General features: G+C 45.7%; 1 protein-coding gene across 1 annotated transcript; it reads right to left on the bottom strand.

Annotated features, from left to right (window-relative positions):
* Positions 1-265: 265 nt before the first annotated feature.
* Positions 266-8,644, bottom strand: LOC143961919 (uncharacterized). The gene is made up of 2 exons (XM_077471254.1): positions 6,667-8,644; positions 266-532 (listed from the first exon to the last, which is right to left on the bottom strand). Exons 1-2 carry the CDS (start codon positions 8,604-8,606, stop codon positions 358-360), a joined length of 2,115 nt encoding a protein of 704 aa, XP_077327380.1. The 5' UTR covers positions 8,607-8,644; the 3' UTR covers positions 266-357.
* Positions 8,645-27,079: the final 18,435 nt, after the last annotated feature.

Genomic DNA, 27,079 nt, shown 5'->3' with positions numbered 1-27,079 from the left:
TAAAAATCTAGACAATCAGTAAACAGTGTACAAGACTGCGGCCATATGGTACCCTCCTATGAGGAGTGTCTATGTAGGAACATTCTCTGATGGTATAGTCCACAAGGGATCAGCAAACCCCCACCTAAAAATGTGTTCACAGCGGTCCCTATAATGGGGCCCCCCAACTAGACAATTCTACAGGATCGGACGCACTGTCTAGAGACTGAGATCGTCGGTCGTATTCGCCACTTCTATTCCACGACGGTCCTCAGCAGACCTACGGAGCTCCTGGGAAAGGATGGGACGTTAGTTGCCCCCTCCCTCGTGGGAGGGACCTGCATGATCCGGTAGGCTCCAAGAGACCGCCCCCGCTGGTCACAGGCTGGTGAGGGACCCCCCGCTCTCCACCTCCACCGTCTGATAGTGAACCTGAGGATGGATCCCCCTCCGCTCACCGTAGTCAAAGAGTCCGAGGCCATAGAGTGCTGAAACGTCGGTGACGGTGGGGTAGAACGGTTCCGTCTTGATCGGGGCAGGGTACGGCACGTAACTGTGAGAGAGAAGAAGGTTATTGGTTAGTAAGATTTCCATAAAAATAAAAAATAAAAAAAAAGACAATATCATCCAGTGCCCAGGGCAAAGATGGCTCCTCTCCTTGCCGTTTCCAGCACTGGGCTAACAGAAGTAGTGATGCCACTGTCAATACTCCTGTCAGCCTTATAGTAGAAGGAACTTATGGTGCCCCCCATCCCTACAATACACACTGAGCCCAGGGCAGCCTTCTCTTCTGCCCACCCCTTGTCCCAGGCATGCCGCTGCCATTTCTGACCACCTTCTGAAAAGTCGAGTTGCCTGGCTGCCTTTGGTTTTGATCACCAACCTGGAACAAGCATGCAGCAGATGAAGTCCAGAGTTAATGTCCACACTTACTAAAGGACAATATGCAGTCCCAACTCATCCTCAGAGAAATGGAGACGTTGAAGAATTTGTGATTTTTTTTTTTTTTTTTTTTTTTAGAACTTTAGAGCAAAAGAAGTATCTCTCCCCCCCCCCCCCCCCCCAAGGCTGGTCAGCATGGAGATACATTATTTCAATTGTAGGATATCTGACGAGTCCTTCACCTTAGAAGATCTACAATACGCTAAGCCCTTGTACACACGGTCGGAGATTCCGACAACCAAATCCGTCGGATTTTGTCCGAAACTGTTGAATACACACAGTCGGACAAAGTTGTCGGAAAACCCGGGTGATGACGTTATTTCGTTATGATGGGACTACGTTCACGCTAGTAGCCAATAGCTTTGGTGTAGGAATTTGATCTGAGCATGCGTGGCACTTTGTCCGGTCGGAATTCGTTACACATGATCGGAGTATGTCCGGTCGGAGCATTTTGTCGGAAAATTTTACCGACATGTTGGAAAACTTAGTCCGTCGGAATCAGTCCGATGGAGACCACACACAGTCTGAATATCCGACAAAACGGTCCGATCGGACACACCGTGTGTACAAGGGCTAAGGATTTAGTACAAAAAGGTTTCTCACCTGGGGTGCTAAGAATATGGGACACGCTTTGGCAGGTATTTTGGCACCACAAAAAAGGGGTTGCCATGGTACAGAAGGCTGGTCGCCAGCACCATAGCAACCAATGGAGCTCTAGGGCCAGGGAGCCATTCACTGTTATCCACTCTGATGGGGCGGGGGTGACCCATCATGCAAACAGATGGGGAATTTTGGGGGGGGGGACACCAATGCTAATGGATGGGGAAATATCTCATGCCAATAGGGCGAGGGGGAGCTTTCATGCTAACCAATGAGGGGGGCGGGGAACTCATGTGAAACAGACAGGGGAGGACCTCTCACGCGTACAGATGGGGTGGGGGAAGACTTATGAGAACCAATAGGGGAGGAGTCTTTCATGTGAACCGATGGGGGGGGGGGGGGAAGAGGACACTCTCTAATGCGAAATAGATGGGGGGGGGGACCTCTCACGCAAACAGATAGGGGGGCCTCTCATGCGAACCGATGGGGGGAGGGGATGGAGACTCATGCGAACCGATGGGGGGGGGAGAAATGGAGACTCGTGCGATCCGATGGGGGGGGGGGGGGGAAATGGAGATTCGTGCGAACCGATGGGGGGGGGGGGGGGAGAAATGGAGACTCGTGCGAACCGATGAGAGGGGGGGGTGGGGAGAAATGGAGACTCGTGCAAACCGATGAGAGGGGGGGGTGGGGAGAAATGGAGACTCGTGCAAACCGATGAGAGGGGGGGTGGGGAGAAATGGAGACTCGTGCAAACCGATGAGAGGGGGGGGTGGGGAGAAATGGAGACTCGTGCAAACCGATGAGAGGGGGGGGTGGGGAGAAATGGAGACTCGTGCAAACCGATGGGAGGGGGGGGGGGTGGGGAGAAGTGGGGACTCGTGCAAACCGATGGGAGGGGGGGTGGGGACTCGTGCAAACCGATGGGAGGGGGGGGTGGGGACTCGTGCAAACCGATGGGAGGGGGGGGTGGGGACTCGTGCAAACCGATGGGAGGGGGGGTGGGGACTCGTGCAAACCGATGGGAGGGGGGGGTGGGGACTCGTGCAAACCGATGGGAGGGGGGGGGTGGGGACTCGTGCAAACCGATGGGAGGGGGGGGGTGGGGACTCGTGCAAACCGATGGGAGGGGGGGTGGGGAGAAATGGAGACTCGTGCAAACCGATGGGAGGGGGGGGTGGGGAGAAATGGAGACTCGTGCAAACCGATGAGAGGGGGGGTGGGGAGAAATGGAGACTCGTGCAAACCGATGAGAGGGGGGGGTGGGGAGAAATGGAGACTCGTGCAAACCGATGAGAGGGGGGGGTGGGGAGAAATGGAGACTCGTGCAAACCGATAAGAGGGGGGGGGTGGGGAGAAATGGAGACTCGTGCAAACCGATAAGAGGGGGGGGGTGGGGAGAAGTGGGGACTCGTGCAAACCGATGGGAGGGGGGGTGGGGACTCGTGCAAACCGATGGGAGGGGGGGTGGGGACTCGTGCAAACCGATGGGAGGGGGGGTGGGGACTCGTGCAAACCGATGGGAGGGGGGGTGGGGAGAAATGGAGACTCGTGCAAACCGATGGGAGGGGGGGGGTGGGGACTCGTGCAAACCGATGGGAGGGGGGGTGGGGACTCGTGCAAACCGATGGGAGGGGGGGGTGGGGAGAAATGGAGACTCGTGCAAACCGATGGGAGGGGGGGGTGGGGAGAAATGGAGACTCGTGCAAACCGATGAGAGGGGGGGGGTGGGGAGAAATGGAGACTCGTGCAAACCGATGAGAGGGGGGGGTGGGGAGAAATGGAGACTCGTGCAAACCGATGAGAGGGGGGGGTGGGGAGAAATGGAGACTCGTGCAAACCGATGAGAGGGGGGGGTGGGGAGAAATGGAGACTCGTGCAAACCGATGGGAGGGGGGGGGTGGGGAGAAGTGGGGACTCGTGCAAACCGATGGGAGGGGGGGGGTGGGGACTCGTGCAAACCGATGGGAGGGGGGGTGGGGACTCGTGCAAACCGATGGGAGGGGGGGGTGGGGAGAAATGGAGACTCGTGCAAACCGATGGGAGGGGAAGTGGGGACTCATGCAAACCGATGGGAGGGGAAGTGGGGACTCATGCAAACCGATGGGAGGGGAAGTGGGACTCATGCAAACCGATGGGAGGGGAAGTGGGGACTCATGCAAACCGATGGGAGGGGGGGGGATGGAAACTCATGCAAACCGATGGGAGGGGGGGGGATGGAAACTCATGCAAACCGATGGGAGGGGGGGGGATGGAAACTCATGCAAACCGATGGGAGGGGGGGGATGGAAACTCATGCAAACCGATGGGGGGGAGGGGGGATGGAAACTCATGCAAACCGATGGGGGGGGGAGGGGGGATGGAAACTCATGCAAACAGATGGGGGGGGAGGGGGGATGGAAACTCATGCAAACAGATGGGGGGGAGGGGGGGATGGAAACTCATGCAAACAGATGGGGGGAGGGGGGGATGGAGACTCATGCAAACCGATGGGGGGGGAGGGGGATGGAGACTCATGCAAACCGATGGGGGGGGAGGGGGATGGAGACTCATGCAAACCGATGGGGGGCAGGGGGGATGGAGACTCAAGTGATCTGATGGGGGGAGGGGGGATGGAGACTCAAGTGATCTGATGGGGAGGTGACATTCATGCGAACAGGTAGGGGGAGAAACTCTAATGTGAACAGATGGGGGGGGGACCTCTCATGCAAATGGATTGGGGTGGGGGGGGGGACACTCATGCAAAACAGATGGGGGGGTGGAGACTCATGTAAACTGATGGGGGGGAGAGGGGGGGGGAAGGCTCTCATGCAAACCGATGGGGGGGGGGGGGGGGGGGGGAAGAGACCTCTCATGCCAATGGATTGGAGCGGGGGGGACACTTATGCGAACAGATCGGGGGGGAACCTCTCATGCGAACCAATAGGGTGAGGGGGGGAGAACTCATGCACACCAGTGGGGGAGGAGACTCTCCTGAGAAACAGACGGGGGGGGGGACCTCTCACGCAAACAAATGGGGGGGGGGGGGAAGACTCATGCGAACAGATGGGGGGGGACCTTATGCGAACCAAAGGGGGGGGGAATGGGGGAGGAGACTCTCACGCAAACAGATAAGGGGGATCTCTCACGCAAACTGATGGGGGGCGGCGGAATGACTCATGCAAACTGATGGGGAGGCAACACTCATGCGAACAGGTAGGGGGAGAACCTCTAATGTGAACAGATGGGGGGGGGGGGTGCGCTCTCATGCAAACTGATGGGGGAGGGGGGAGACATGTGAGGAGTGAGGAGACTCATGAGAACTGATGGGGTGGGGGAGGAGGAGGAGACTCAAGCGAAACAGATAGGGGGGGACCTCTCACGCAAACTGATGGGGGGAGAGGGGGATGAAGACTCATGGAAACAGATGGGGGAGAGGGGGATGAAGATGGGGGGGGGGGGGGGAAGAGACCTTTCATGCGAACTGATGGGGAGGTGACACTCATGCGAACAGATAGGGGGAGAACCTCTAATGTGAACACAGGGGGGGAGGTGACATAATCATTCATTGCTATGGTACTGTCGCACAAGCTGCCCGCCCCATTACAATGCATAGTGCCGGTTGAGGGCAGATGACACACAATAAGTCAGGCAGAGACTGTCCCTGGCCCGCCCCTCTCATTCATTGGCTTTCAGTTAGGGAGGCTCAGCACCAATAGCGGTGTGTCTATCAGGAAGATATGTACAGTGCTTCCCACCAGCCATGATGTATCCTTCCATAGAGAAGCACAGAGACCCAGTGATGACATCACAGTGACTAAAATACGGTATGGAAATGTTATATTGAAAAACTACAATTATGTTGATTGGGGGCAGAAGACAGACAAGATACAAGCAGACTAAAATATCAGATTAAAGTGTAGGTGAGGGCAACATTTAATTTTTTATTTTTTTTATTTTTTTTTTCCGGATGGTGTGGGCCCCCCTTTAAGGGCCCATCTTTGTCCCTGTAAAAGGAAGAATTAGTGTCTCTTCCAGTGACCATTGTCAAGACATAAAGCAAATGAAATCTAAAAATGTTAAAGTTGTCACCACCACAGGAAGTGAGTGGAAGTCTCCAGTGGGGACACCTGTTCCTGTGACAACTAAGAGGGGACCTGTAGATATTTTCCTTTCACTTCCTGTTAGGGTCACCGAGACAGGAAGTGACGGGGAACCTCCTTAACAGGACTCAGGCAGCAGTTCTCTCTCCAAAAAAACAGAAGTAAAAATTTTGCATTTGCATTCACATGGAGGTCAGGGAGGAAGGGACTTCATAAGAGTTTTTCAGCTGGCCATACACCATACAATCTGGATTGTACAAGCTCTCCAATTTGTACCCAGGTGTGCAGACCCTTATACTACATTGTTGGTAGACCCAAAGCTCACCACACAAGTTACAATCTTCTTTAGATCCACCAACAATTATTTAGTAGGAGAACCTACCTGACCACAATAAAAATCGGTCGGATTGTTAAGGTTAGCCTTGGTAGATCTAAAAAGGAGATTGAATAGAGATTGCAGGTTCAGACTGCAAGATATATGGCCAGTTTAAAGCTCACTCCACACACACACCAATCTGGTTGTACAATCTTCTTTATAGCTACCAAATAGTACACAGTGAAGGTCTTTCCCGATTGGATACAGATTAGGTAGGTCCTCACATTGCATTGTTTAGGTGAAATTGATTGTACAACGTTTGTAGGGTCAGCTTGTAAAAGGTGTATGGTGACCCCAAGGGTGTTAAATGATAAAACAAGCCCCCCACATTCGAATTGGTGAAACCATCTAAACCCAACCCTATGGAAGCCCTACCATGCCACTGGACCATTGGGTTTGGCACAGAATTGGACCGTGTTTAGCCAATGCTGGGGTCTACGTTAGATCAATGACTTGTGGCAACCTTGGCAAGAAATCCTAATTGTAAGGGTACAATTTATGGGGGGGGGGGGCAGTAGGGCATGTAAGTAAATTATGGGGGTGCAATTTATTGGGGGGCAGTAGGGGATGGGAGCAACTTATGGGGTACAGTAGGGGGTGGGAGCAACTTATGGGGTACAGTAGGGGGTGGGAGTAACTTATGGGGTACAGCATTATCTGTGAGGGGGTTACAATCTTGGCACTCACCTGTAGGGGTCCTGGTAGGTGTTGTATTGGTACGCCTTCTCCTCCTCTTGCAGGGCTCTAGGCTGAGGTTGGTGCTGGTGATGGAACTGGAGCTGGGGTTGGGGTTCCTCCAGTGATGGTTTTGGGGGTACAGATGGTGGAGGGGGTATTTGGGGAACCTTGTTGATTGGCTCCATCTTCTTCTTCTTGCGAGGGGTGTATTTGTACCCTGGGTGGTCCCGGGCGTGCTGGACCCGTAGTCTCTTGGCCTCCTCCCGGAAGGGTCTCCGGTCCTCCTCGGTGAGACCCCTCCAGACCTCCCCCAACCTCCGGCTGATCTCTGAATTGTGCATTTTGGGATACTGGACGGACACCCTCTTCCTTTCTTCACTGGACCACACCATAAAGGCATTCATGGGGCGCTTCACTATAGGAGGGCCACTGCTGGAGCCCTTCTCCTTCTGGGGGGCCTTCTCCTTGGCCTGCTGTGGCTGGGGGCCCTTGTCTTTAGGGGGCTGAGATTCTTGGCCTGGGTAAGAATGAGGCTGGGGATCCCTCTCTTGGGGGGTGTCCTGCTGCTGGTCCTTGTCCTGGGAATGTTGAATGTGTGGGGACTCCAGTTGGGTAAAGGGGCCCCTTTCCAGTGGTTTCTGCAGTTGCTGGTCCTTGTCCTGGGGATGTTGAATTTGTGGGGACCCCAGTTGCGTAAAGGGGGCCCTTTCCAGTGGTTTCTGCAGTTGGTGGTCATTGTCCTGGGGATGTTGGATGTGTGGGGACCCCAGTTGCATAAAGGGGCCCCTTTCCGGTGGTTTCTGCAATTGGTGGTCATTGTCCTGGGGATGTTGGATGTGTGGTGACCCCAGTTGGGTAAAGGAGCCCCTTTCCAGTGGTCTCTGCAGTTGGTGGTCCTTGTCCTGGGGATGTTGGATGTGTGGTGACCCCAGTTGCAAAAAGGGGCCCCTTTCCAGTGGTTTCTGCAGTTGGTGGTCATTGTCCTGGGGATGTTGGATGTGTGGGGACCCCAGTTGCATAAAGGGGCCCCTTTCTGGTGGTTTCTGCAGTTGGTGGTCATTGTCCTGGGGATGTTGGATGTGTGGGGACCCCAGTTGCATAAAGGGGCCCCTTTCTGGTGGTTTCTGCAGTTGGTGGTCATTGTCCTGGGGATGTTGCATGTGTGGGGATCCCATGTGCATAAAGGGGCCCCTTTCCAGTGGTTTGTGTAGCTGCTGGTCCTTGTCCTGAGGATGTTGAGCGTGTGGGGCCCCTGGCTGCATAAATGCTCCCTTTTCTTGCGATTTCTGAACTTGCTGCTCTTCGTCTTGGGCCTGCTGAATGTTTGGGTCCCCTTGTATAAAGGGGCCCCTTTCCAGTGGTTCCTGCAGCTGTTGGTCCTCGTCTTGGGAACACTGAATGTGCGGGGCTCCCCGCTGCATATAGGGCCCCCTTTCCAGTGGCGTCTGCAGTTGTTGGTCCTTGTCCTGGGACTGCAGGAGGCGCAGGGCCCCCGACTGTATATAAGGGCCCCTTTCCTGCGACATGTGCATCTGTGTCCCCCAGTCCTGGTAGGCTTTGCTATGAGGGGCCTCTAGATGCATCTGATGGCCCCGGTCCAGAGTCTGGAATAATGTTCCTCGGTCCTGCGTACGGGTAACCCTTGGAGGGGTCTGGGGGCCCCTGTCCTGGTGACTTGGCAGCTCCGGTCCCCTGTCTTGCTGAGGGCCCCAGTCCTGGTAGGGATGCATGCTGTGGCCCCTTGGCTGTATGTAGGGATCAGTCTCATGGTGGCTTTGGAGTTGTGGACTTCTTCTCTGAAGCTGCGAGCACCAATCCTGAGGAATCTGAACGTGCGGGGCCCCTGCCTGAACCTGGGGTCCCCTCTCCTGCTGGTGCTGCATGTGTGGGGCCCCTAGTTGGGCCTGTTGGCCCCTGTCCTTTAGGGAATACAGCTCAGGACTCTCCATCCAGCAGGTGCTCAGTCCTCTCCTCCTCCTCCTCCTTACTTTCCTCTTTCTTCCACCCCCCCTTGAGTGCTTTAAACTCCCCCCTTGCCCCCAGGAGCCTTCCAGCCAATCACAGGAAAGGCCCCACCCATCCACCCTTCCAACTGGGACACTTAACCCTTACTGTGCCTGAGAGCCCCAGACCCCTCACCTGAGCCTCCTTCCGCTTCCAAAACAACTTGACGTGCTCCTTTATCTCCCTATCTAATCTGCCTAATCTCCTTTTCTTTTTTTAGATTGCAAGCTCTTCAGGCTAACATACCTTTCTATGAGAAGACTTCTACAGACCCTAGAAAGGACATCGCCTTCATCTATCGGGGGCAGGGGGCAGAGAGGAGGACGAATCAGGAAGAGGAAAAGTAACAAAACTGACAACAAAGTAACAAAAAAAGTAACAAAAGTTTGAAACAAAATCACTAAAATGTAAACAAAGAGAACAAAAAAAAAAGAGAATGAAATAAAAAAATAAACAAAGAAAATAAAAAATAAACAAAGAAAATAAAAAAATAAAATAAACAAAGCCACTGGGATAAAAATATAAAGAGTGGGCGGAGCTCCACAACCTTTACTATTGTGTTTTCGCCCCGTTCTTTAAGGCACATCGACAGAAAAACTGTAAAAGGTAATAAAAAAAAAAACAAGGTCATTTAAAAAATAAACAGGCAGGATCCAGCATAAAAACATTTTCCAGCGTTCTGGACACCAGATCCCTCCGTCACCTACGATCGAAAATTGCTATCAGGTTTTTTTTTTCTGTTATTTTTAGATTTTTTTTTTACCTTTTTCAAAGTTTTTTTTTTTACCTTTTTCAAAGTTTTTTTTTTTTCATTTTTCTTTTTGTACTTTTATTTTTTTTCTTTCTTTATGTGTTTTCCCCACAGTTTTTTAAGGCACTTAGACAGGAAAACTCTTAAAGGTAATAATAAAAAAAAAAAAAAAAAACAGTTAGGGTCCAGTGTATTTTTTATAATTTTATTTAACCTTTTTAAAGTTATTTTTTATTTTTTTGTACTTTTTTTTTTTTTCTTTCTTTCTTTATGTGTTTTCATCATGTTTTTTAAGGCACTTAGACAGGAAAACTCTAAAAAGGTTAAATAAAATTGTAAAAAATACACTGAATCCTACCTGTTTTTTTTATTATTACCTTTTAAAGTTATTTTTTCATTTTTTTTGTACTTTTTATTTTATTTTTTATTTCTTTATGTGTTTTCACCACGTTTTTTAAGGCACTTGGACAGGAAAACTCTAAAAGGTAATTATAAAAAATACACTAGATCCTATCTGTGGGGGGGGGGGGGGGGCAGTAAGGGATGCAAGTCATTTATGGTGCCTTAAAAAACGTGGTGAAAACACATAAAGAAAGAGAAAAAATAAAAGAAAAAATACCAAAAAAAATGAAAAATAACTTTAAAAAGGTTAAATAAAATTATAAAAAATACACTGGATCCTACCTGTTTTTTTATTATTACCTTTTAAAGTTATTTTTTTTTTCATTTTTTTTTTGTACTTTTTATTTTATTTTTTCTTTCTTTATGTGTTTTCACCACGTTTTTTAAGGCACTTGGACAGGAAAACTCTAAAAGGTAATTATAAAAAATACACTAGATCCCATCTGTGGGGGGGGGGCAGTAAGGGATGTAAGTCATTTATGGTGCCTTAAAAAACGTGGTGAAAACACATAAAGAAAGAGGAAAAAATAAAAGAAAAAATACCAAAAAAAATGAAAAATAACTTTAAAAAGGTTAAATAAAATTATAAAAAATACACTGGATCCTACCTGTTTTTTTATTATTACATTTTAGAGTTTTCCTGTCTAAGTGCCTTAAAAAACGTAGTGAAAACACATAAAGGAAGAAAAAATAAAAAGTACAAAAAAGTACAAAAAAATTAAAAATAAATAACTTAGACAGGAAAACTCGAATAGGTAATAAAATAGAAAAAAATAAAAAAAATAAAAACAGGTCGGATCCAGCGTACAAACATTTTCCAGTGTGCTGGATAACCAATTCCTTGTGATCGAAAACTGCTGTCACATTTATTTTATTTTTTTGGTTATTTTTAGATCTTTTTTAAAGTTTCTTTTTTATATTTTTTGATGTGACCAACATTCAGTTACTCAGCATGATCAAAAATTGCATAACTTTTTTTTTAGATTTTTTTTATTTCACTTTTTGAAGTTTTTCTTATTTGTTTTTTACTTTTTGAAGTTTTTTTTTTTTATGTAGTTTTTTTGTTACTTTTTAAAATTTGTTTTCTGTTTTGGATGTGTTTTCACCACGTTCGTTAAGGCGCTTAGGAATTTTTTTTTTTTTTTTTTCAAGCCGCACCATTGATGTATAAGGATTGATCGCTGAATTTATTGATCAGCGAAGCCATTGTGGCTGATTTATAAGTATTGATCGGTGATTTTCTTTTATTGATTCCCATAGCTGCTTATGTAGGAAGACTGATCAGTGAATTTATTGATCAGTTTAGCCACTGTGGCTGATATATATAAAGCTCGTTCAGTGATTTTTGTTTTTTTTATTGACTCCCATAGCTGCTGATGTAGGAAGACTGATCAGTGGATTTATTGATCAGTGTAGCTGATATATATAAAGATCGATCAGTGATTTTTTTTTAATTGATTCCCATAGCTGCTGATGTAGGCCTCCAGTGAATTTATTGATCAGTTTAACCACTGTGGGTGATACATAAAGATTGATCAGTGATTTTTTTTTATTGACTTCCATAGCTGCTGATGTAGGCCTCCAGGGAATTTATTGATCGGTGTAGCCACTGTGGCTGATAAATATAAAGATCGATCAGCGATTTTTTTTTTTTATTGACCTCCCATAGCTGCTGATGTAGGAAGACTGATCAGTGGATTTATTGATCAGTGTAGCTGATATATATAAAGATCGATCAGTGAATTTTTTTATTGACTCCCATAGCTGCTGATGTAGAAAGACTGATCAGTGAATTTATTGATCATTGTAGCTGATATATAAAGATGAAACAGATTATTTTTTTTTTATTATTGAATGATGCAGCTGCAAGATGACTGACCGGTCACTTTATTGATCAATGTAGTCACTGGAGCTATTATATAGATATGGACTGATATCTATATCTATACATACACACATTATATATATATATAAATGACAGGCCAATTCATTTTTTTATTGATCCAAGAAGCCGATGTTAAAGATGGACTGGTGAATTTATTGATCAGCATAGCTGCCGGGGCTATATAAAGATCTCTTTTTTTTTTTTCCATTGATCCCCATAGCTGCTGATGTAGGAAGACTGACCGGTGAATTTATTGATCAGTGTAGCTGTTGGAACGGATATATAAATATCGATTACCGGTCCCAGGAACTGATGTATAAAGATTGACCAGTGAATTTGATTGATCAGTGAAGCCATTGGGGTAGTATATAGAAACAGACCGTTTCATTTTTTTTGTATTGATCCGAGCTGCCAATGTATAAAAACTGAGTGGTGAATTTATTGATCAGTGTAGCTGATAGGGACGATATACAGAGACAGACTTTTTGTATGTATCTGAGGACCTCGAAGATCGATCGGTGAATTTATTATTTAGCGTAGCCACTGGGATTGATATTTAAAGACAGACCGAATAATTTTTTTTTTTTATGTATCTGAGGAGCCGATGTATAAAGCTTAATCAATGAATTTATTGATCAGTGTAGCTACTGAGGCTGATATATAAATGTGTATTTATTCATTATTTTTATCGATCCCATGATGTCTAAAGAACAACCGGCGATTATTATATTTTTTATTGAGCAGACGCTGGGGGATCGATTGTATAAAGAGTGACCGGAGGATGTATTGATTAGCGTAGCTGCTGGGACTAATATATAAAAATAGACTGATTAATTTTTTGTATTATTGATTCGTTTTTATTATTGATTAATTTTTTTTTTTTATCAATCTCTGTATCTCTTTTTTTTTTTATCAATCTCTATATAAAGAGTGACCAGCGAATGTATTGATCAGCGCAGGCCCTGGGAAACAAATAATTTTTTTTTAAATCGATCTGAGGATCGTAGATGTAGAGACAGTGATCTTTTTTTTTTTTAAAGTGTAACTAAATAAAAGTCAGTTGTTCCAGTGTCCCAATCCTGTAGAAGGGAGGAAAAGCTGGGAATGGCGGTGTGGCCGGGCAGGGGTTGCGCACACACACATACACATACACACACACAGGGGAGTAGTCAGCAGTCCCCTGCAGCTCCATATCCATGACTATAGGGCCATTTCCATTCCTGTGTTGGATGCTGAGGGCTGGGGGGCTCTCCGGCCTGCCCCCTATACACATGCACATAGCTCAGATGCACTTCTATAGACCCCCTACAGAGCCCCCCTCCCCCCTCTCCTCTGCTGCTTTGTCCTGCACAGGGAAGGGAGGGGGTGGAGGTCTGTGTCCCCTCCACTGTCCCTGTGTCCCCTCCCCCACCCCTGTGTCACTCTCCATACTGAGCATCCAGAAAACATCTTCTCTGATTATAAGGGGGGGGGGGGGGGACAGGGAACTGGGTTGTCGGGGGAGGGGAGGGGGGAAACAAACAGAAAAAAGGGGAAATGAAAAAAAACTTTACAAAACTTTATAAAACTTAAACAATGCAAAACTTTGCAACTGTAATTCTCAGTATCTGTTCTTATTCTGTATGTATGGACTCTGCACAGTACCACTTCTCCTGTCCTGTATGTCGGGTGTAATTCTCAGTATCTGTTCTTATTCTGTATGTATGGACTCTGCACAGTACTACTTCTCTTGTCCTGTATGCCGGGTGTAATTCTCGGTATCGGTTCTTATTCTGTATGTATGGACTCTGCACAGTACTACTTCTCTTGTCCTGTATGCCGGGTGTAATTCTCGGTATCGGTTCTTATTCTGTATGTATGGACTCTGCACAGTACCACTTCTCTTGTCCTGTATGTCGGGTGTAATTCTCGGTATCTGTTCTTATTCTGTATGTATGGACTCTGCACAGTACCACTTCTCTTGTCCTGTATGTCGGGTGTAATTCTTAGTATCGGTTCTTATTCTTTATGTATGGACTCTGCACAGTACTACTTCTCTTGTCCTGTATGTCGGGTGTAATTCTCAGTATCTGTTCTTATTCTGTATGTATGGACTCTGCACAGTACTACTTCTCTTGTCCTGTATGCCGGGTGTAATTCTCGGTATCGGTTCTTATTCTGTATGTATGGACTCTGCACAGTACCACTTCTCTTGTCCTGTATGTCGGGTGTAATTCTCGGTATCGGTTCTTATTCTGTATGTATGGTCTCTGCACAGTACTACTTCTCTTGTCCTGTATGTCTGGTGTAATTCTCGGTATCGGTTCTTATTCTGTATGTATGGTCTCTGCACAGTACCACTTCTCTTGTCCTGTATGTCGGGTGTAATTCTCGGTATCGGTTCTTATTCTGTATGTATGGTCTCTGCACAGTACCACTTCTCTTGTCCTGTATGCCGGGTGTAATTCTCGGTATCGGTTCTTATTCTGTATGTATGGACTCTGCACAGTACCAATTCTCTTGTCCTGTATGTCGGGTGTAATTCTCGGTATCGGTTCTTATTCTGTATGTATGATCTCTGCACAGTACCACTTCTCTTGTCCTGTATGCCGGGTGTAATTCTCGGTATCGGTTCTTATTCTGTATGTATGGACTCTGCACAGTACCACTTCTCTTGTCCTGTATGTCGGGTGTAATTCTCGGTATCGGTTCTTATTCTGTATGTATGGTCTCTGCACAGTACTACTTCTCTTGTCCTGTATGTCGGGTGTAATTCTCGGTATCTGTTCTTATTCTGTATGTATGGACTCTGCACAGTACCACTTCTCTTGTCCTGTATGTCGGGTGTAATTCTCAGTATCTGTTCTTATTCTGTATGTATGGACTCTGCACAGTACTACTTCTCTTGTCCTGTATGCCGGGTGTAATTCTCGGTATCGGTTCTTATTCTGTATGTATGGACTCTGCACAGTACCACTTCTCTTGTCCTGTATGTCGGGTGTAATTCTCGGTATCTGTTCTTATTCTGTATGTATGGACTCTGCACAGTACCACTTCTCTTGTCCTGTATGTCGGGTGTAATTCTCGGTATCTGTTCTTATTCTGTATGTATGGACTCTGCACAGTACCACTTCTCTTGTCCTGTATGTCGGGTGTAATTCTTAGTATCGGTTCTTATTCTTTATGTATGGACTCTGCACAGTACTACTTCTCTTGTCCTGTATGTCGGGTGTAATTCTCAGTATCTGTTCTTATTCTGTATGTATGGACTCTGCACAGTACTACTTCTCTTGTCCTGTATGCCGGGTGTAATTCTCGGTATCGGTTCTTATTCTGTATGTATGGACTCTGCACAGTACCACTTCTCTTGTCCTGTATGTCTGGTGTAATTCTCGGTATCGGTTCTTATTCTGTATGTATGGTCTCTGCACAGTACTACTTCTCTTGTCCTGTATGTCTGGTGTAATTCTCGGTATCGGTTCTTATTCTGTATGTATGGTCTCTGCACAGTACCACTTCTCTTGTCCTGTATGTCGGGTGTAATTCTCGGTATCGGTTCTTATTCTGTATGTATGATCTCTGCACAGTACCACTTCTCTTGTCCTGTATGCCGGGTGTAATTCTCGGTATCGGTTCTTATTCTGTATGTATGGACTCTGCACAGTACCACTTCTCTTGTCCTGTATGTCGGGTGTAATTCTCGGTATCGGTTCTTATTCTGTATGTATGGTCTCTGCACAGTACTACTTCTCTTGTCCTGTATGTCGGGTGTAATTCTCGGTATCGGTTCTTATTCTGTATGTATGGACTCTGCACAGTACTATTTCTCCTGTCCTGCATGTCGGGTGTAATTCTCGGTATCTGTTCTTATTCTGTATGTATGGACTCTGCACAGTACTACTTCTCTTGTCCTGTATGTCGGGTGTAATTCTCGGTATCGGTTCTTATTCTGTATGTATGGACTCTGCACAGTACCACTTCTCTTGTCCTGTATGTCGGGTGTAATTCTCGGTATCGGTTCTTATTCTGTATGTATGGACTCTGCACAGTACTATTTCTCCTGTCCTGCATGTCGGGTGTAATTCTCGGTATCTGTTCTTATTCTGTATGTATGGACTCTGCACAGTACTACTTCTCTTGTCCTGTATGTCGGGTGTAATTCTCGGTATCGGTTCTTATTCTGTATGTATGGACTCTGCACAGTACCACTTCTCTTGTCCTGTATGTCGGGTGTAATTCTCGGTATCGGTTCTTATTCTGTATGTATGGACTCTGCACAGTACTATTTCTCCTGTCCTGCATGTCGGGTGTAATTCTCGGTATCTGTTCTTATTCTGTATGTATGGACTCTGCACAGTACTACTTCTCTTGTCCTGTATGTCGGGTGTAATTCTCGGTATCGGTTCTTATTCTGTATGTATGGACTCTGCACAGTACCACTTCTCTTGTCCTGTATGTCGGGTGTAATTCTCGGTATCGGTTCTTATTCTGTATGTATGGACTCTGCACAGTACTATTTCTCCTGTCCTGCATGTCGGGTGTAATTCTCGGTATCTGTTCTTATTCTGTATGTATGGACTCTGCACAGTACTACTTCTCTTGTCCTGTATGTCGGGTGTAATTCTCGGTATCGGTTCTTATTCTGTATGTATGGACTCTGCACAGTACCACTTCTCTTGTCCTGTATGTCGGGTGTAATTCTCGGTATCGGTTCTTATTCTGTATGTATGGACTCTGCACAGTACTACTTCTCTTGTCCTGTATGCCGGGTGTAATTCTCGGTATCTGTTCTTATTCTGTATGTATGGACTCTGCACAGTACCACTTCTCTTGTCCTGTATGCCGGGTGTAATTCTTGGTATCTGTTCTTATTCTGTATGTATGGAGTCTGCACAGTACTACTTCTCCTGTCCTGTATGCCGGGTGTAATTTTTGGTATCGGTTCTTATTCTGTATGTATGGACTCCGCACAGTACTACTTCTCTTGTCCTGCATGTCGGGTGTAATTCTCGGTATCTGTTCTTATTCTGTATGTATGGAGTCTGCACAGTACCACTTCTCCTGTCCTGTATGCCGGGTGTAATTTTTGGTATCTGTTCTTATTCTGTATGTATGGACTCTGCACAGTACCACTTCTCTTGTCCTGTATGTCTGGTGTAATTCTCGGTATCTGTTCTTATTCTGTATGTATGGACTCTGCACAGTACCACTTCTCTTGTCCTGTATGCCGGGTGTAATTGTCGGTATCGGTTCTTATTCTGTATGTATGGTCTCTGCACAGTACTACTTCTCTTGTCCTGTATGTCGGGTGTAATTCTCGGTATCTGTCCTTATTCTGTATGTATGGTCTCTGCACAGTACCACTTCTCTTGTCCTGTATGTCTGGTGTAATTCTCGGTATCTGTTCTTATTCTGTATGTATGGACTCTGCACAGTACCACTTCTCTTGTCCTGTATGCCGGGTGTAATTGTCGGTATCGGTTCTTATTCTGTATGTATGGTCTCTGCACAGTACTACTTCTCTTGTCCTGTATGTCGGGTGTAATTCTCGGTATCTGTTCTTATTCTGTATGTATGGACTCTGCACAGTACTACTTCTCTTGTCCTATATGTCGGGTGTGATTCTCGATATCTGTTCTTATTCTGTATGTATGGACTCTGCACAGTACCACTTCTCTTGTCCTGTATGCCGGGTGTAATTGTCGGTATCGGTTCTTATTCTGTATGTATGGTCTCTGCACAGTACCACTTCTCTTGTCCTGTATGTCGGGTGTAATTCTCGGTATCTGTCCTTATTCTGTATGTATGGTCTCTGCACAGTACTACTTCTCTTGTCCTGTATGCCGGGTGTAATTCTCGGTATCTGTACTTGTATTGTGTTTGTGGACTGTGCACAGGAGGACTTCTCTTGGCTAGTGATCTGGGTGGAGACCCCCAGCACTGTATTGTTATTCATCCCGGTGAGGGAGGGAAGCCTTTGCCTTCAGCTGACAATGAGTGGTCCTTGGAATGCGGTCCTTCCAGTCTGGCTTTGTGTGGTGGGTATGGAGATTTCTGTGGGATGTAGGAGGATATATGAAGCTAGTCAGACTCTTCTCAGGTTTCTCCTACTTCCTGTGGAAGTGACCAAATTTCAAGCTATAGATGCCCCTGTTGGCACCACTCAGCTAGACAAAAGTCAATTTAAATATAGATTGGTGGATCATTGTCAGTTGACTTGTGTCTGCTATGGCTGTCAATGACCACAATAACCATCAAAGGTTTCTCCGTCCAAATGGGTATACCGAGAGAAATAAAGCTATGTGTGGCATGCCTTAGTCCTCTGAGCACCGGAAGCTCCGATGATGGTTTGATGGACTGATCTGGGATGGTCAGATCTGAGGCCTCCAATGATAGTTTGATGGACTGATCTGGGATGGTCAGATCTGAGGCCTCCAATGATAGTTTGATGGACTGATCTGGGATGGTCAGATCTGAGGCCTCCAATGATAGTTTGATGGACTGATCTGGGATGGCCAGATCTGAGGCCTCCAATGATAGTTTGATGGACTAATCTGGGATGGTCAGATCTGAGGCCTCCAATGATAGTTTGATGGACTGATCTGGGATGGTCAGATCTGAGGCCTCCAATGATAGTTTGATGGACTAATCTGGGATGGTCAGATCTGAGGCCTCCAATGATAGTTCGATGGACTGATCTGGGATGGTCAGATCTGAGGCCTCCAATGATAGTTTGATGGACTAATCTGGGATGGTCAGATCTGAGGCCTCCAATGATTGTTTGATGGACTGATCTGGGATGGTCAGATCTGAGGCCTCCAATGATAGTTTGATGGACTGATCTGGGATGGTCAGATCTGAGGCCTCCAATGATAGTTTGATGGACTGATCTGGGATGGTCAGATCTGAGGCCTCCAATGATAGTTTGATGGACTGATCTGGGATGGTCAGATCTGAGGCCTCCAATGATAGTTTGATGGACTGATCTGGGATGGTCTGATCTGAGGCCTCCAATGATAGTTTGATGGACTGATCTGGGATGGTCAGATCTGAGGCCTCCAATGATAGTTTGATGGACTGATCTGGGATGGTCAGATCTGAGGCCTCCAATGATAGTTCGATGGACTGATCTGGGATGGTCAGATCTGAGGCCTCCAATGATAGTTCGATGGACTGATCTGGGATGGTCAGATCTGAGGCCTCCAATGATAGTTTGATGGACTGATCTGGGATGGTCAGATCTGAGGCCTCCAATGATAGTTTGATGGACTGATCTGGGATGGTCAGATCTGAGGCCTCCAATGATAGTTTGATGGACTGATCTGGGATGGTCAGATCTGAGGCCTCCAATGATAGTTCGATGGACTGATCTGGGATGGTCAGATCTGAGGCCTCCAATGATAGTTCGATGGACTGATCTGGGATGGTCAGATCTGAGGCCTCCAATGATAGTTTGATGGACTGATCTGGGATGGTCAGATCTGAGGCCTCCAATGATAGTTTGATGGACTGATCTGGGATGGTCAGATCTGAGGCCTCCAATGATAGTTTGATGGACTGATCTGGGATGGTCAGATCTGAGGCCTCCAATGATAGTTTGATGGACTGATCTGGGATGGTCAGATCTGAGGCCTCCAATGATAGTTTGATGGACTGATCTGGGATGGTCAGATCTGAGGCCTCCAATGATAGTTCGATGGACTGATCTGGGATGGTCAGATCTGAGGCCTCCAATGATAGTTCGATGGACTGATCTGGGATGGTCAGATCTGAGGCCTCCAATGATAGTTCGATGGACTGATCTGGGATGGTCAGATCTGAGGCCTCCAATGATAGTTTGATGGACTGATATGGGATGGTCAGATCTGAGGCCTCCAATGATAGTTTGATGGACTGATCTGGGATGGTCAGATCTGAGGCCTCCAATGATAGTTTGATGGACTGATATGGGATGGTCAGATCTGAGGCCTCCAATGATAGTTTGATGGACTGATATGGGATGGTCAGATCTGAGGCCTCTTATCATGATTCATTGATGGTCATATCTGAGGCCTCCTATGACGATTCATCAATTGTCAGTTCTAAGGCTTCCAATGATGGTTCGTTGGCCAGATCTGTGGCTTTTTATTATGGTTCATCAATGGTCAGATATAAAGCCTCTTAAAGCCCCATACACACTATTAGATTTTCTGCACATTTTTGTCTTCAGATTTACCAAAACCATATAGTGCAAGGGCCTGCCTGATTGCATAGAAATTGAAACTCTTATGCCTCGTACACACGATCGCATATTCCGACAACAAAATCCATGGATTTTTTTCCAAACGGATATTGGCTTAAACTTGTCTTGCATACACACGGTCACACAAATCTTGTCGGAAATTCTGAACATCAAGAACGCGGTGATGTACGACGAGCTGAGAAAATTTAAGTTCAATAGCCAGTGCGGCTCTTCTGCTTGATTCCGAGCATGCGTGGAATTTTGTGTGTCGGAATTATGTACACTTGATCGGAATTTCCGACAATGGATTTTGTTGTCGGAAAATTTGAGATCCAAATCTCAAATTTTGTTTGTCGGAAATTCCAACGGAAAATGTCCAATGGAGCCTACACACGGTTGGAATTTCCAACAACGTACTCCCATCGAACATTTCCCGTCGGAAAATGTTCGTTGTGAGCTTGTTGTCGGAAAGTCAGACCGTGTGTAGGCTCCTTTGGACATTTGCTGTCAGAATTTCCAACAACAAAGGTTTGAGAGCTGGTTCTCAAATTTTCCGACAACAAAACTTGTTGGAAATTTCGAGCATGTGTACACAATTCCGATGCACAAAATGCTCGGAATGAAGCAGAAGAATCGCACTGGCTATTGAACTTAATTTTTCTTGGCTCGTCGTACGTGTTGTACGTCACCGCGTTCTTGTCATTTCAGAATTTCCGACAACATTTGTGTGACTGTGTGTATGCAAGACAAGTTTGATCCGACATCTGTTGGAAAAAAAATCCATGGTTTTGTTGTCAGAATGTCCGATCGTGTGTATGCGGGGAAGTTTGACCTCATATTTTATGGTTTTGGTATCCGAAGACAAAAATCTGCAGAAAATCTGAAGACAAAAGTCCGCCGAAAATCTGAAGACAAAAATCCGCAGAAAATCTAATAGCGTGTATAGGGTGTAATAATGGTTCACTGATGGTCAGATCTAAGGCCTCTTATGACAGTTCATCAATAGTCAGATCTGAGGTCTCCTATGATGGTTCATCAATTGTCAGATCTAAGGCCTCCTATGATGCCTCATTGCTGGTCAGATCTGAGGCCTGTTATTATGGTTCATTAATGGTCAGATGTAAGACACCCTCTTTTATGGTTTATCCTGGTCAGATATGAGACCTCCTACAAGTTAGATGTCTACAACCTGCTATGATGATTCATTGATGATCAGATCTAAAGGCCCTATGATGGCTCATCAATAGTCAGATCTGAAGCCTCCTATGATGGCTCATCAATAGTCAGATCTGAAGCCTCCTATGATGGCTCATCAATAGTCAGATCTGAAGCCTCCTATGATGGCTCTTCAATGGTCAGATCTGAAGCCTCTTATGATGGCTCATCAATAGTCAGATCTGAATCCTCCTATGATGGCTCTTCAATGGTCAGATCTGAAGCCTCTTATGATGGCTCATCAATAGTCAGATCTGAATCCTCCTATGATGGCTCTTCAATGGTCAGATCTGAAGCCTCTTATGATGGCTCATCAATAGTCAGATCTGAATCCTCCTATGATGGCTCTTCAATGGTCAGATCTGAAGCCGCCTATGATGGCTCATCGATGGTTAGATCTGAGGCTTCTTATTGTTCTTCCATAGTCATATATGAGGCCTCCTATGATGATTCATCCGTTTCTCTTTTGATGGTTTTGCAATAGTTTGATATAAGGCCTCTTATGAAGATTCATTGGTGGTCAGATCTGAGGCTTAATATGATGGTTCATCTATGGTTAGATAATCAGTGGCCAGATCGGAGGGTCCCTATTATAGTTCTTTGATGGTCAGATTTGAGGCTTCATATGTTGGTTTATTGATGGTAAGATCTATTGCCTTCCATAAAGGCTCATCAATTGTCAGATCTGAGGCCTCTTATGATGGTCTGATCTGAGGCCTGCTATTATAGTTTATCAATGGTCAGATGTAAGACCCCCTTTTATGGTTCATCGATGGTAAGATCTGAAGCCTCCTATGGTGGTTTATTGATGGTCAAATCTAAGGCCTCCTATGATGGTTTATCGATGGTCATATCTGAAGCCTCTTAGGATAGCTCATTGATAGTCAGACCTGAGGATTCTTATTATCGTTCTTCCATGGTCAGATGTGAGGCCTGGTATGATGGTTTATGCATTGTCAGATCCAAGAACTCTTATGATGGTTAATCGATTTTTCGACATAAGGTCTCTTATGAAGTTTCATGGATGGTCAGATCTGAGGCCTCTTATGATGGTTCATCAATGGTCAAATCTGGGGCCTCCTTTGATGGTTCATTGATGTTCAGATCTGAGGCTCCCTATTATCATTCATTCATGGTTAGATATAAGGCCTCTTATGATGGTTTATCGATGGTTAGATCTACGACCTTATCAATGGTTTGGTATTATTTTGTGGGCTCCTTGAGGGTAGGGACCGATGTGAGTGTGCAATGTACAGGGATAGGGACAATTGTAGACACTCACTCAGGTTGAACTGGATGGACTGGTGTCTTTATCCAACCTTACTAACCATGTAACTATAAGGCCTCTTGTAATGGTTCTTTGAAAGATGTTTTTTTTTTAAATCTCAGTCTTCATGAATTCTCAATAGAATTGGGTTAGCACTGTGTACAAATAATTATCAACTTCAAACATGGGAAGAGCATGGATCAGCAGTGTCCTCAACATAGGGCACCCTGCAAAGCAGTCAAAACTTGTTTTTGTATTTTGTGGATTGGATGGAGCACGGATTGAGAGCCTGAGTTTATACTGCTCTCAGTGGGCCTTGTTGGTGAGAGTTCTCCTCATTTCCCTGTCCTGGTGAGAATGTGTCACCTTAACAAGAAGCCATGCATCTAAGGACTATCCAGTTCTCTCAAGTGTCATTTTCCCAATTTCCCTCAATTTCGCTTCCTGTTCCTCTTTGTGGAACAAAAATCTGTCCTTTCAAAGCCCTTTGATGTCACATCTGCCAACTGGTGGCAATTTATATACCAAGTGGGTTTTTAAAGCCTCCTTTCTACTTCACTGTCACCCCTGATGAAGCAATGGGAGACCACAATATACACTCTAGCTACTTTATTGGGTAAACCTTGCTAATACCAGGTTGAACCCCCTTTTGCCTTCAGAACTGCCTTAATTCTTCCTGACATAGATTCAACAAGGTGTTGGAAACATTCCTCAGAGATTTTGGTCCATAGTGACATGATAGCATCACACAGTTGCTGTAGATTTGTCGGCTGCACATCCATGATGCGACTCCCCCGTTTCACCACATCCCAAAGGCGCTCTATTGGATGAGATCTGGTGACTGTGGAGGCCATTGGAGTACAGTGACCTCATTGTCATGTTCAAGAAACCAGTGGTGAGATGATTTGAGCTTTGTGACATGGTGTATTATCCTACTGGAAGTAGATATCAGAAGATGGGGACACTGTAGTCATTAAGGGATGGATGTGGTCAGCAACAATATTCAGGTAGATTGTGGTGTTTAAACGATGCTCAATTGATACTAAGGGGCCCAAAGCATGCCAAGAAAATACCCCCCTCACCACCACCACCACGCACCGTTGATTCAAGGCACGATGGATCCATGCTTTCACAATGTTTACTCCAAATTCTGACCCCACCATCTGGATGTCGCAGCTGAAATTGAGACTCATGAGATCAGGCAAAGTTTTTCCAATCTTCTAATATCCAATTTTGGTGAGCCTGTGCCAAATGTAGCAGGAGTTTCCTGTTTGTAGCTGACAGGAGTGGTACTTGGTGTGGTCTTCTGCTGCTGTATCTCATCTGCTTCAAAGTTCGATGTGTTGTGCGTTCAGATCTGTTGTGTCTGCATATCTTGGATGTAACAAGTGGTTATTTGAGTTACTGTTGCTTTTTGATCATCTGGAACCAGTCTGCCCATTCTCCTCTGACATCAACAAGGCGTTCTGCCCATTCTCCTCTGACACAACTGCCGCTCACTGGATATTTTCTCTTTTCCTCACCATTCTCTGTAAACCCGAGAGATGGTTGTGCGTGAAAATCCCATTAGATAAGCAGTTGTTTTTTAATTACTCAGACCAGCCCGTCTGGTACCAACAACCATGCCACTTCAAAGTCACTTAAATCTCCTCTCAGCAAGTCATCTTCACTACGTCTAGATGCCTAAATACATTGGGTTTCTGCCATGTGATTGGCTGATTAACAGTTTGTGTTACCAAGCAATTGAACAGGTGTACGTAATAAAGTGGCCAGTGAGTGTCCATGGAACCTCAGCTCCACCAGTCTCATCCATTCTGGTTCACCTGGGAGGCATTGTTTTTAGTGGGTTTTATTTTTGCTCATGTGGCAATACAGTGCCCTTTATTATTACTGTATATGTGGTAACTTTCTAATAAGGGTATTCTTTTTCTTTGCACAATATTGTGTAGTGCATAGACTTCTATGGGGCTTTGTCCTGAGGTCAGAGAAGATCTGAAAGATACTCATAGAGGTCTACTGGGCTGTAGCGAGTAGCATGCAGGTGTGGCCATGAGCGTGAGACTTGCAGTGTAGAATGTACACACTGGAGACCTCAGCAGTTGGATTGAGGCAAGCATGACTCAGCTACAGGGGAAGGTGGGTTGGGGTGGGTTGAGTTGGGTTGAGTTGGGTTAGGTTGGGTTGAGATGAGATGGGTTGGGTTGGGTTGGGTTGAGATGAGATGAGATGAGATGAGTTGGGTTGGGTCAAAAAGGATATTTCAGCTTTAGGTCCGACGGTCTTCCCAACAGAGTTCCGATGGACTTTCCAAATGAACGGACTTAGCCACACACAATCACATCAAAGTCTGACGGATTCGAACGTGATGACGTACGACTGGACTAGAATAAGGAAGTTCATAGCCAGTAGCCAATAGCTGCCTTAGCGTCGGTTTTTGCACATCGGAGTAGCATCCACACGAGCGGATTTCTCTATAGGAACTGGGTCCGGCGGAAAAATTTGAAACATGTTCTATTTCTAAAGTCCGTCAGATTTTTGGACAGCAAAGGTCCGATGGAGCCCACACACGATCGAATTGTCCGGCGGATTCGTACCGTCGGACCTAGTCCATCGTAAAGTCCGCTCGTGTGTACGCGGCATTAAAGTGCCCTCAACCTTTAAAGCCCAAATACTATTTTCAGAGAGTGTAGAGAAGGGTTAGAACTTCTGCCAACTCTTTACAATTATGACCCCATTTAGGAGATTTCTCTAGACATCCTGTCTGAAGAGTAGCTGAACAGGAAGTCCAGGGAAATCCACTTCCTGAAAGGAGGTGAAAGTTCTCCACTTCCTCTCTCATTCATGTGTGTGAGCCAGAACAGGAAGTAAAAGGTGAATCCCCAACATGGGGAAACTGGCAATATAAATTATGAAAAGTTTAGAACCTCTGGCATGTTATTATTGCTTCCTGTTTCCCCCAGAAGGAAGATTTATGTTCACTTCCTGTCCTGGGAGCTGGTGTCAGAAACAGGACGTGAAAAATACTCTCTGACCATTCCCCCTACCTTCTGTAAAACTAGATAAAATCAATTTTTTTTGGAGTTGACAGGCAACAATCTACCAAGCCTTCAAAAACAACCCTTATAAAGAAAGTATGGGCTTATTTGCTTTAACTGAAGAAATTCCTTCCTGAGCATGTAATGTATCCTGCTCTGTATTCCTAAAAAGGTAGTTAACTTTTAACTTTGTATCACTTTAGGAAAGTGTACACCCCTTATTTAAAATGTATGGGTCATCTACATCATCTGCTGCTAGCAGTCCCCCATGGATGACTATTGAACAGCCTTGCAACTCTTACTAAAAAGAACTCCTTCCATACCTAAAGATTAAAGCTGAGCTCAAGGCAGACACAAAGTAATAGAACTTTGTATTCAATAGCTTAGTGGTTATCTCCCCTGTAGCATTCGGGGTTCCTGGTTTAAATCCAAACCAGGACCTTACCCACATGGTATGCATGTTTGCATGTTCTCCCTGTTCCTGTAATTAAGAAATAATTCATTGCATCCTTAAATGGAAATTTTGGCACTAAAAATATTTTCTTGGAGTCCATTGAAGGAAACAGGAATTCAAATCGACTCAGGTATACTGCCACCTACTGGATTACTGGCAATTAGAAAAATTGTAAGCCAGCCCACTCCTCTACTCTTTGGCCTCAGTGCAATACCAAGACCATGGACTAAAACAAGAGCGGTGGGATCTGCATTCCTCAATGGACTACAAGTAAAAGGAAATTCAATAAACACAATTTTCTTCTTTCTCATCCATTGAGGGACACAGGTATCCAGATACAGTCAGAATGTCCAAAAGCAGGCCAGTGGAAGGTGGAAAACATATTAGCAACCACTAACAGGCCGAAAAGGAACTGAAGACTGCCTGCAGCCCAAAGGATGTCTGAAGGACCAACACCAAATCTGAGCCGGATTTGGGAGAGCCCCCTACCAGATAAGGGAGCCACCAACACGACCAAAAGGGATGGAAGGGAAATTCAACTAGAAGCTCAGACCAAGAAGCAAAGGTCACTGCCAATGGGGCATGATTCCACGTGGAAGGGAATACCAACTGGAATCGGTGATCAGCCAGAACCCACCAAAAAAACAGGTTTGACATAGATTCATCAAGTGGGGAAGAAAAGATTGATGTGGTCAACATAAAAAGGCATCAAGAGCCTGAAAGGAACATATCAACAGGAAAAAGAAAAAGGTTCTGGTGAAAAAAATAAAAAATAAAAAGTCACATGGTGTCAAAGGGAAGGCCTTAAGCCTTACACCCCCTGATCCCTATGGTCATGGGACGGAAACTGTGTCAAGATATTGTCTAGGCATGATGGGACAGCTGAAGGTTCGCTAATTGCATAACCCCGAGGCAGACAACTAGCTTTGCTAAGCGAGACTTACCAGGGAAACTCCTGAACACTTTCAAGCACAACAGCCTCAAGGGAATTTGATGCAACTCAGTCTGCCAAGGAACGCAAGGCTTTGATCCCACGAGATCAGCATGACTGAAAGAATATGGTGCATGAGGAACACCCTTACAAGGGTAGGCAGGAAATAGGATTGAGACCCAAGCTCCAGACTTGTGAGATGGAAATGACCAGGTAGAACGGAGGATGAATATAATGCATCATCGTTGAAACCAAGGGGTACTACTGGCGTTGCTGAA

This window comes from Lithobates pipiens, unplaced genomic scaffold, assembly GCF_037356315.1.
Source record: "Lithobates pipiens isolate NorthernLeopardFrog02 unplaced genomic scaffold, aLitPip1_a1.2 Scaffold_8, whole genome shotgun sequence".
Lineage (NCBI taxonomy): Eukaryota > Metazoa > Chordata > Amphibia > Anura > Ranidae > Lithobates > Lithobates pipiens.
The sequence above is the reverse complement of the archived record's forward strand: the minus strand, read 5'-3'. Positions and strand labels throughout refer to the sequence as shown.

Coding starts and splice junctions, on each gene's coding strand:
- LOC143961919 (XM_077471254.1), bottom strand. CDS start 8,606: ATGGAGAGTCCTGAGCTGTATTCCCTAAAGGACAGGGGCCAACAGGCC. Junction 533..6,666: donor ACCTACCAGGACCCCTACAG/GTGAGTGCCAAG, acceptor TCTCTCTCACAG/TTACGTGCCGTACCCTGCCC.